This window comes from Psammomys obesus, unplaced genomic scaffold (genome assembly GCF_907164565.1).
Source record: "Psammomys obesus unplaced genomic scaffold, mPsaObe1.curated_primary_1811, whole genome shotgun sequence".
Taxonomy (NCBI): domain Eukaryota; kingdom Metazoa; phylum Chordata; class Mammalia; order Rodentia; family Muridae; genus Psammomys; species Psammomys obesus.
The window spans coordinates 1,624,657-1,634,893 of NW_026590405.1; the positions used below are offsets into that span (position 1 = coordinate 1,624,657).

Consider the following 10,237-nt stretch of genomic DNA (forward strand, 5'->3'; position numbering starts at 1 on the left):
CTTCTTCTTCTTCTTCTTCTTCTTCTTCTTCTTCTTCTTCTTCTTCTCTCTCTCTCTTTGAGACAGTACCTTTTGTAGCCCAGGCTGGCCTCACTATGTAGCTGAGGTTTGCCCTGAACTCTTGATCCTTTTGCCTCCGCATCCCAGAAGTGTGTCACCATCTTGGCCTTATGACTGGATTGTTCTTCTGGTGACCTCATCTCTTTCTGGAACCTTGTACCACTTCTGTGGCCAGCACCCTCTCCCAACCCCTCAATTCCCAGCACCATGTTGTTTGTCTCAGCTCCGGTCTCATGCATCCCTTGAGCTTCTCATCTTTCAGCCTGACTGCTCCTATCCATTCCTGGGACTCCATCCTCCCTGGCTCTTGCCTTCCCTACCCTGATTTCCAGCTTTCCTGATCTCCATCTTAGCCTCCCTTCACTCCTCTGTACCCCCTGAACCCCCTCTTCGGTGGTACCACACACTCTACCCACAATGCAGCCTGTTGGCAAATACCCTCACTTGCAGGTCCCTGCTTTAGTTTCTGGGAACTCTGGGGGGTCTTCTTCCACCCTTCCTCATACCTTTCCTCTTTTTTTTTTCCTCCCTGCCATATCATTAGGATAGCATTCTGCCCTTAGTTCACAACCTCCCGTGTCTACCAATTTCACTTTCCAGAAGTTTGAAAACTACAAAATGAAAAACTGCAAAGGTAAACAGTGCAGGCTTTTAGAATTGTTTTTTTATGGCACACTGTTGCAACCGTTCCAGTTGGCTCAGTTCATCTTCTGAGTCTAGCTTCCTCGGAGGTACCTAGGGGCTCAAGGGACCCTCAGTCCAGGGCTCAGCCTTGTCCAAGGCTTCAGGAACCTTGCGGGGGGGCATCTTGAGGTGCTGTCCAGGCTCCTGTATTTCCATGGGCTGTGTGTTGTCATCTGCTCACTTGTGCTTCTTCCTGCTCTGACTTTGGCCAAGTCCTTCACCGACAGCCAGGTGTGTGGCAAGGCTCCCAGGCACTTGGCCACATTGCTGAAGTGACCTCCGCACAGGAGACTCTGTGGGAGGTGGCTTGTCTTTCCATCGTTTGGTGAGAGGCAGCATCCATCTTGGGTACCTGAAGCAGGCCACTGGCTCTTTTTCAGGGTTGGCACAGTCAGCCGAAGATGTTAGGCACCCACAGCCATCCTCCATGCCCTGATCTGGGACTTGGCTTTTCTGTCCTGTTTCTGCCAGCCTCAACTTCAGACTTAACCTTCAGCCTTAAGGCTCTGGGACCATGGCTTCTATTCTCTCAGACAGTGCCCTGGTTAAGGTGAAGGGACAGGGTTGTCAGTCACAGGGACCCAATGATGGCCTGCAGCTCCTACTGGTAGTTTTCTTGAGATGTGCTTGGTGAGCCACAGAGCTGCCTCTTGGAGAGTGCGGCCAAGGGTATCAGAGCATTCCCATAGCACCTGACTGTCATCAGTGTGTGCATTATCTCATCCCAGGCTCCTTGCCCCTGAGTAGTCTTTCTGTCCTTTCCCTGGCCCACCTCTGACATCTACTGTTGTGGTTTGGCTACAGAATGTTCTCACAAGCTTACATGTTTAATGCCTGCTCTCCAGTTGGTGATGCTGTTTGGGGAGGAGGATGGAACTTTAGGTCATTGGCCTTACTGGAGGAAGTAGGCCATTGGGGGCGGGCCTTCTGAGGTTCTTCCTGCCCCTCCTCCTTCCTGTTTCCTGTTGGCGGTGAAGTGGTGCAGCCTCAGCTCCATGCTCAGGTTGTATGGCATTCTGCCTTATCACAGGCTCAGAATGAACAGGGTGAAAGCTGGATCCTTTGAAACCATGAGTCAAGAGGACTCACCAACCACTGCCTCCATCCCCAGTTCTCTTGCCAGATATTTGTCTCAGCAGCGAGCCATCTGACTGGCCTGTGCACCCGCTGACCATTTCCGGAAGTCCCTGTTCTGTGTGCTCCTCTCGTGGCCTCTCAGGTCATCTCATCAAGCACGATGTTTCCAAGGTGAATCTGCCTGTTTGGCTCCTCCACGGCTGTGTGATGTGCCCTGTGTGGACAGCCCACGCACATCCTATCCACTCTCCTGCTGATGGACATTTGAATAACTTCCTGTTGTTGTCAGTAGTGTGGACCTGATCAGATACTGCTCTGTATGGACACACGTTCTCATTTCCCCCAAGATGAAGCCTAGAGCTGGCCTGGCAGAGTACCAGGGTCACCTACAATTAAAAACCTTGAACAGTGTCTTTCAGTGTGACCACACTAGGAAAGAGCCTCATAGGAGACAGGGGACACACTTCCTGAGTGCCAGAGGGCATCCCTCTGGCAGACCAAGAGTCACCATGCAGATGAGGCCCCCTCTTTTGGGAATCAGCATGCAAAGTGTCAGGCTGAAGTCACAGTGAGCTCTCCCCTGTCCTGCTTCTGTTCCAAACCCTGTGGCCATCAGAGTACCAAAGAGGGCCAGACGGATGTTGGGGGTGATCTTCCAGTAAAGTTGAGCCTTACCTGTTGGCCACACAGCACCCATAGCAGGTGTGGACATCATGGCCCTCTGCATCCCCTTATCTGTGCGTGCATAGATTTGCCCCCAAGAACAAGACAAGGCTGTGTCATATTGTCTCTGGTGCTGGAATGCCTCAGTAGTTATCCTGTGAGGTCTTTTGAGTGGGGAAAGGGAGGTGGCCTCCTGAGCACAGGAGCCCTGTGTGTGAGGACCAGGGGCTGGTGGCACAGCTGGTGTTACCTCGTGAGTAGTCCCTGTGCTCCATCAGGGTGGGATGTTGGGTCTGAACTGCAAGGCAGCAAGGCGGGACATCAATCCCACATTGTGTGAGGCAGCTGCTTGGAAGGACTGTGGGGCACTGGGGCTACGGGAAGGCATTGGAATCCAGGAGAGCCGGATTGGCAGAAGGCACCCAAAAGCCTGTGTGAGGCTGGCGTTCTTAGGGCCTTGGAGCCCTGGCTTAGATGTGGACACCTGGGCGGAGGGTAGAGCCTCTGGGAGAGCTAGAGGCAGAATGAGTAGCGCCATCGAGGGCTGATCCCTCAGGGGAGACTGGAGATGTAGCTTCCTGGTAGGAGGGTCATGTTCAAGTGGACCCAGCCCTCAGGAGCTGCTGTGAGGCTCAGGGGTGCATGGCTGCCTGGTAGTTATTTCACCCCACCTTCCTAGCTCGGATGCCAAGTAGCCACTCTGAGAAGAGTCAGGCTATACTAGGTTCCATTTGCTGCATGAAGTCTGGCCCCTCATGCCCACCCGCCTCTTGCCATATACAAGACACAGATCATTAGGAAACAGATTTATTTATTTATTTTTAATTTTTAGTGTGTGTGCATATGTGCATGCGTGTGTGTGTGTGTGTGTGTGTGTGTGTGTGTGTGTGTGTGTGTAGGTGTCTGCAGAGGCCAGAAGAGGGCAGCAAATCCCCTGGGGAAGGAATTACAGCTTACAAAAGTCACCCTTTGTGCACTGGGAAGAGGACTCAGGTCCTTTGCAGGAGTATATGTGCCCTTAACCACTGAGCCAACTCTCCAGCCCCAAAAGGCAGGGTTATCACAGTATGTGCATTGACAGCCCAGGTGAGGCTAGATGGCTGGAATTGGGACTAATCTTACGACTTGGGACTTAAGAAGGCAGTGACGCTCCACTCAGGCAGCCTCAGGGTAGGACTCTGCAAAGCACCCTCTGCATGGCCATGGCTAGTCTGTGGTCAAGGCTACAGGGCGGGAACAAAGCAGTGGGGAAGCAGCTGTGTGAGTTAGCACCCCAGGTGAGGACTAGGGATCAGCAGCTGGACTTCTGGCCTGAAGAGAGGCCACAGGAGGTCTGGCGGGAGCAGGCAGGGTGGCAGAGCAGTGACACACAGGAGGCCGGGCGGCAGCAGCTGGGCTGGCAGGAGGAGGCACAGCAGGAGGAGGTGGGCACGCAGCAGGTGGGTCTGCACACAGGGCGGCAGAGCAGGGACATGCTGGAGCAGGGCTTGCAGCAGACAGGAGCACAGCAAGATGGCTGGCAGCATGAGGAGGAGCCAGAGCAGATGGGTGTGCAGCAGACAGGCTTGCAGCAGACAGGCACACAGCTAGGCGGCTGGCAACATGAGGACTGGCAGCATGAGGAGGAGCCAGAGCAGATGGGTGTGCAGCAGACAGGCTTGCAGCAGAGAGTCATACAGCAGGATGGCTGGCAGGGGGAGCAGGTGCAGCAAGCTGGCTGGCAGCTAGACTGCTGGCAGCATGAGGGTGTACAACAGGAAGATTGGCAGCAGGGGCTGGACACACAGCTCACTGGGGTGCAGACGAGGGTCAGGCAGGGGGCTGGGGCACAGCAGCTGGGCTGGCAGCAGCTGGGCTGGCAGCAGCTGGGGGCACAGCAGCAGGGCTCACAGCAGCTCTCTGGGCAGTCGTCCACCTGCCAGGAGGAGTTGGTGCGAGCGTCAGAGCAGACAGACATGGTGGAGGCGGCCGTGGCGGGGTTGGCTGGGAGCTGAGCGTGTGTTGAATGAGTGTGAGCGATGAGGGAGTGTGTGTGTGATGTGCTCTGGGCGCCAGGCTTTTATCCTCCAGGAATGTTGCTGCAGGAGGCTGTGCGCCCTTCCTCTTCCTTGTTGTTCATTCTGGAGGGTGTGCTGCAGGGCTCAGGCATAAACTCCTGTTGTGCTGGTTGCCCTAAAAATAGGCACCACTGGAGGAAAATCACAGCCTTCCTGGGCTGACCCTGTGCCCTCTACCTTTTGGTCACCTGCCAGGGTACCTGGTTATGACGCTGGGCACCAAGACTATTGCGTCCTCCAGCTCTGTCCTCGGAGGTGTGGTCCAGCCTGCCTGTGTGGGGAGAGAGGCAATGGGCCCATCACAGACTTGTCTCTCCTGAATCTGAGACCAGCACTGGGCCCAGAGCATCCCATCCATGGCCTCTGCTTCCCAGTGTCCTCTATGTTGTCGGATGCCTGGTTTGGGGGTGGGGAGGCGCTTGCTGGGAGTCATGGGCCCCAGAAAGCAGTGGACCGGGTTTGCGCAGTCACAGACAGGGGAGCAGAGCTCAGCAGTTCAAAGGCCTGGCTGTGCTGGGTGGGGCTTCTGTACCACGCAGTGCCGGCTTCCTGCCTCATATGCATGGCACAGCTTCATCCTTGACAGGCCTCATCAGCATGATAGCCACAGCTCACCGACCCCTCTGGATCTCTGCCAGCCACCCGTAGTTTCAACTGGTCTCAGCTGGAAACTTCCAGCTTCCCCTTTGACCTAGCTTTGAAAGGTTTTGCACAGGCCTTTCAGATCTCACTCTCTATCCCACTCCCCAGCCTTACCCTTAGCTTCTCTCTCTGGAGGTCAAAGGTGAGAGGTCAGATACCGTCCCTTAAACAGGCAGCCAAACAAGACTGCAGTGGAGGACAGGACTAGAAACACATTTTTAAGAATCAAAGCCAACGGGCCTCAAAGCCTAGCCTCAGGGAACAGTACATTTCCATTTTTATCCAGTCACGGTTGTGTCAGGAATGCATTTCTTTGAGGCTGAATTCTATTCTCTCACGTGGCGGCACCACGTTTTGCCTCTCTGTCGATGGCTGGGCACTCGGCCCATTTCCAGCTTTGTGATACTGTGAACAGCTCTCCTGTGAATAATCTCACCTTCGAGTTTGACCATTTCACCAAAGTCCTTGGCAGAGACCCACGGGTAGGAGAGCTCAGCTGTGTGATTTTGCGTTTAGCCTTGGTGGGTCTATAGGGCTATTTCCAGTCAGTATCCCCTGACAGTGCACAGAGCTACCCAGGTGTGCCCCTGCTGCCCACTGCATTGTCCAGCTCATTTTCTAATGACCTGAGACTGGGCTCCAAGCACTCTGTCACTGTGTGTATGTCTCCTTTAAGGAAATGGCCATTGAAAACCCATGCACGGTCTGAACACTACCCTGTCTTTTCTTTAACAATAAATTTCGACAGTCCTTTTGACTGTTGTCTTTCCTGTCACGGAGTTCTCGGTGGATTCTGGATAGCAGGTTCCCCTGACCATCTGTGTTCTGAGGGCCGTCACTCAATTCTCTGATCATGCCCTTTGATGTCCAGGGCTGTCTTCATTTAGGTGGTTCGAAGTCTCTTCTCTTGTGTCCCTCGCGCTTTTGCGACTTGTCTGAGACATCACAGTGGAGTCTTTGGTCAGGAGATTGGCTTTTAAGCTTTTCTTCTAGGACTTCATAGCTTTGGTTCACATAGTTGGGTTTCTGATGCATTTTGAGTTAATTTTTGATGTGGCATTAGTGTGTGGTATTATCTACGACATATGACCACCTGACTGTTCCACCATTTGTGGAAGAGACCGCTCTTCCATCGCTGCGTTTCCTGGCTCTGTTGTTAGAAGTTTGATCTACACACCCAGCATTACACCGGAAGCACAGTTTTGACCCCTGAAGGCTTTACTGTTGGTAACTGTATTTTTTTTTCTTGCCTAATGGCTTTGACTATAGCCTCCAGGGCAGCAGTGTCGAGAGGAAGTGGTGGGAATGGACACCTCTGCCCTGTCCCTCACCTTAGAAAGGGGTAGGCTTCATGGCTGTCCTGCATTGCACTGGGAACATTCTGTGAGCCTTGTTGAGCGTTGCTATTATGAAGGGGTGTTGGATGTTCCTAGGCATCCTTTCTTGCATGATTGAGATGGCTCTGAGGTTCCTCAGTCCCCTGTGATAAACTGTACAGGTTAATTTCCCCTGTAGAGTCAGCCTTGCATTCCCTGAAACCCTGCTGTGCCGCACAATCCTTATCTATGCTGCTGGGTCAGTCGGATTGTGTTTTATGGGTGGGGTGTGGTACCAGAAGAGCTCATAATTCTTTTCTAAATGTTTCCTGCCACTATTTCTGAAGCTATTGGCCCTGGGCTCTTCATTCAGGAATGGTTTTTATTTAGTGATTAACTTCTTTGACCATCTTAGGTCAAAACCATTGGCCTGGGTCAGTTCATACACTTTAGACCTGAGACACAGAGGGATGAAGATGGAGGTATGGGGGAAGAGACACCTGCAAAAAGCAACCAACGGGATGTGGGCAGCAAAATAAGAGTAGACAGGGCATGCTGCAGAATTGGAACTGGTTAGGAAACAATGAGTAACACTAAATATCAACACAGAGAGCAATCTACCAAGACCACATGGTTATCATCGTGTAGACTCCAATATACATGGAGCTGAACTGGGAAGAACTCAACTCTCTTACGCTGATGGCAGCTGGCAATGCCAGCAAGCCATTGCTGGTGCAGCACTGTAAAAAGGAGAAACAGGAGGAAAAACAGACAGCACAGGGAGCATCATCCGCAGCCACACAGAACACGCAAAGCAGCAGCAACAACTTCCCCCACCCTGAGGGTCACCTCACGGCTTGGGCCAAGCAAGTCTCAAGGAATTTGAAATAGTTGAGATTATATGAGGCGCATCTCTGACCACGGTAGAAAGAAATAGAAATCAAAACAGAAAGAGAACTGGCAAGTTCCCCAATCTATATACACAGAGCGCGCGCACACACACACACACACACACACACACACACACACACACACAAATAGCCGGGGAGTCAGGGGAAAAGCTGGAATATACAAGGGGCAGATGAAAATGAAAACACAGCAAACCCAATCTGGGATGCGGCCAAAACGGCACAAGAGGAAAACTCATAGTCACAAACGAAGAAGACCAGTCATCTAAACTCACCCAACTTGAGGAACCAGGAAAAGGAAGTGTAAATGGAAGCCACACCCAGAAGTGAGCAGGAAGTACAGAATAGAGCCTGGTCGCTGAGATCTAGAAAAACAGTGGTGGGATGGAGGCATCGACAAACAACACTGGCCAGTGTCTAACCTGACTAAAGGGAAAGGAGATTTAAATAAGTAAAGTCACACATGGAAACAGGGTCAGGGCTGTGTGTTTCTGTAAACAGGATAGACCGGAAGAGTGTGCTGAAACATGGACAAACATTAGGGGCAGACTCCATGCAGTCCGGAGAGCAGGTATTGTAGACAGACCTCATTTCTTCCTGTATTCTGAGTCCTTTCTGTGATGAATAAAAACCCCAACTAATTATAGAGCATGGCCGTGAGCCACAGACCCTCTTAACTAGGCAGACATATCTGAACTTCTCCATCCTTTTTTTTTTTTTTTTCCTTTGTGTAAATGAAGGTTGGAAAAAAGGCACCTGCATGTGCCCTGAAAGCATTCCACGTTGGGGCAGTTATAAGGCTTTTTATGTATTTCCACATATTTTCAGACAAGGTCCTTTAGGTTGACTTTGAACTTGGGACCCTCCTGCTTCAGCTTTCTAAGTAGTTTGGGACTGTAGGTAACAGCCACCATGTGCAGCTTTCCTTTGTATTTAAAGGATAATTTGCCGAGTGTTGATTTCTGAGTAGGACTATTTCCATCCTATTATAGAAGTACACCTAACATATTAGCCATTGTCTCCCGGCCTCGGGTGCAGGTGAGAAACGCGCTTCCAACTCCCATGCTTGTCTCGCAGTGACTGCATCCTAGTGTGTCTCCTTGGTGACCTTTGAACTTCTTCTTACTTGGAGTTCATTGTGCTTCCAGGGGTCCTGCCACATTTGGGAAGGTTATTGGTGGAAATATTTCAATTACTGTCTATTAGGATAGAGTACACCTCAGCTCCACCATCATCATCCTAAAGGACACATTTCTGTGCACCTTCCAGAAAGGTGGGTTCTATAGATTGAGAAAAAGTAAGCTTGCAAGAGGGTCTGGTGCCCAAAAGTCTCTGGCCACACAGCACAAAGGTCCCCAGGCTAGAAAGCATGCCTGTTCCAGCCTTCCGGGTGGAAAACAGGTTCTGTATTCCTTCTATTGAAGGAACAATCCTACGTGCTTAACATTGCAATTTCCCCTAGTGCATGTCTGTGAGCACAAGGGCTGCCTAGACCAGTAAATTCTTATATTTAGTTCCTTTTAATTCATGTTCCCTCATCTCCTCATTTGCTATTGTAGATGAGGCTTGCCATTTGGTTTGTATGCTCTTACAGGCTCTTTGCCTTGTGTGGCAGACTTGACCTCACATCTTTCTGCCCTGACTTGTGTTCTCTCCTCCAACCATTTTGGGATGTGGTTCATTCTTGCTTTTGTGAGACCTTGAGGTGTGCATCATTAGGTTGTTTGTTCTTGGTCTTTCTACCCTCTGATGTGGGCATTCCCGATAGGAACGTCACTCGGTGCTGTTTTTGCTGTGTCCCAGGGCTTCAGTAGGCTGTATCCTACTGTATCCTATCACCTGTCCCCCCTGACTTCCTCAGTAACCAAAAGCTTATTTTAAAACGTGTCTCTCTGTGTATAAAAATGTGTGTGCCATGATGTGCATGTAGAGAGGTTAGAGGACAATTCTTGAGAGTCAATCCTCTCCTGCCACTTTGTGGGATCTGAGGCTCAAAATCAGTCTTGCCAGAGCCTCACACAGTGCCTTTATCCACTGAGCCATGCCACCAGCTGAAGCATATTGTTTGACACATCTATGTTTATTGATGCTCTGTTCACATTAGGAAGGAAATGGACCTATTAATGATGAAATCTGAAAGAAAATGGGTAGAACTGGAAAATATTATATTAAGTGAGGTCACACACTGAGGTTCAGAAAGAAGAATACTGCACCTTCTCTCTCATACATGAGTTCTAGCTTCTTATTTTTATATATGTGCGCTTACATGAAGCCAAGTGTATATGGAGCTTGGGAAACTAGGAAGGTGGCCTGAAGTGGGGTAAGGCCTTCAGGCAGAGTGTGGGGGTAACAGAACATGTGACACAAAAGTGGAAGAATAACTCGGGGATGGAATGGCATAAGTGGGCAAGGGGCAGGGAGGGCAGAGGGTGGGAAGAGTCTGGGCTCATCAAAGCTAAGTGCGTATGAGGGTGCCTTAAGGAAGCTTGCTGCTCTGTAAACTAACAAAATTAAAATGTGCTGCTCAGTCTCCGGGCATTTTTTAATTTTCAGGTTTCGCTTGCTGTAGCTTCCAGGTGCACACCACCATGACGAGAAAAGAGACAGGGTGTGATTTCAGGGGTTTGGGATTTGCTAAGACTTGTTTTGTACCCTCTGATCTGGTCTATTCTACACAGTGAAAGTTTCATGTGCTGAAGAAAAGAATGGTGTGGCTATTGAAATGTTCAAGTCCTTTGATCTGCTGTGCCATTAGCTCAGGCGTCTGTTGAGTTTATCTATCTATCTATCTATCTATCTATCTATCTATCTATCTATCTATCTATCTATC

General features: G+C 50.6%; 2 protein-coding genes across 2 annotated transcripts in view; one reads left to right on the top strand and one right to left on the bottom strand.

The window, feature by feature from the left end:
* Positions 1-10,237, top strand: part of Tspear (thrombospondin type laminin G domain and EAR repeats) — a 160,086-nt gene that overhangs the window by 46,425 nt on the left and 103,424 nt on the right. The gene's annotated exons all lie outside the window — the stretch shown is intronic.
* LOC129676592 (keratin-associated protein 10-3-like) lies at positions 3,776-5,635 on the bottom strand. Its single transcript, XM_055607008.1, has 3 exons — positions 5,620-5,635; positions 4,742-4,812; positions 3,776-4,474 (listed from the first exon to the last, which is right to left on the bottom strand). The coding sequence occupies exons 1-3, from the start codon at positions 5,633-5,635 to the stop codon at positions 3,776-3,778; spliced, it is 786 nt and encodes a 261-aa protein (XP_055462983.1).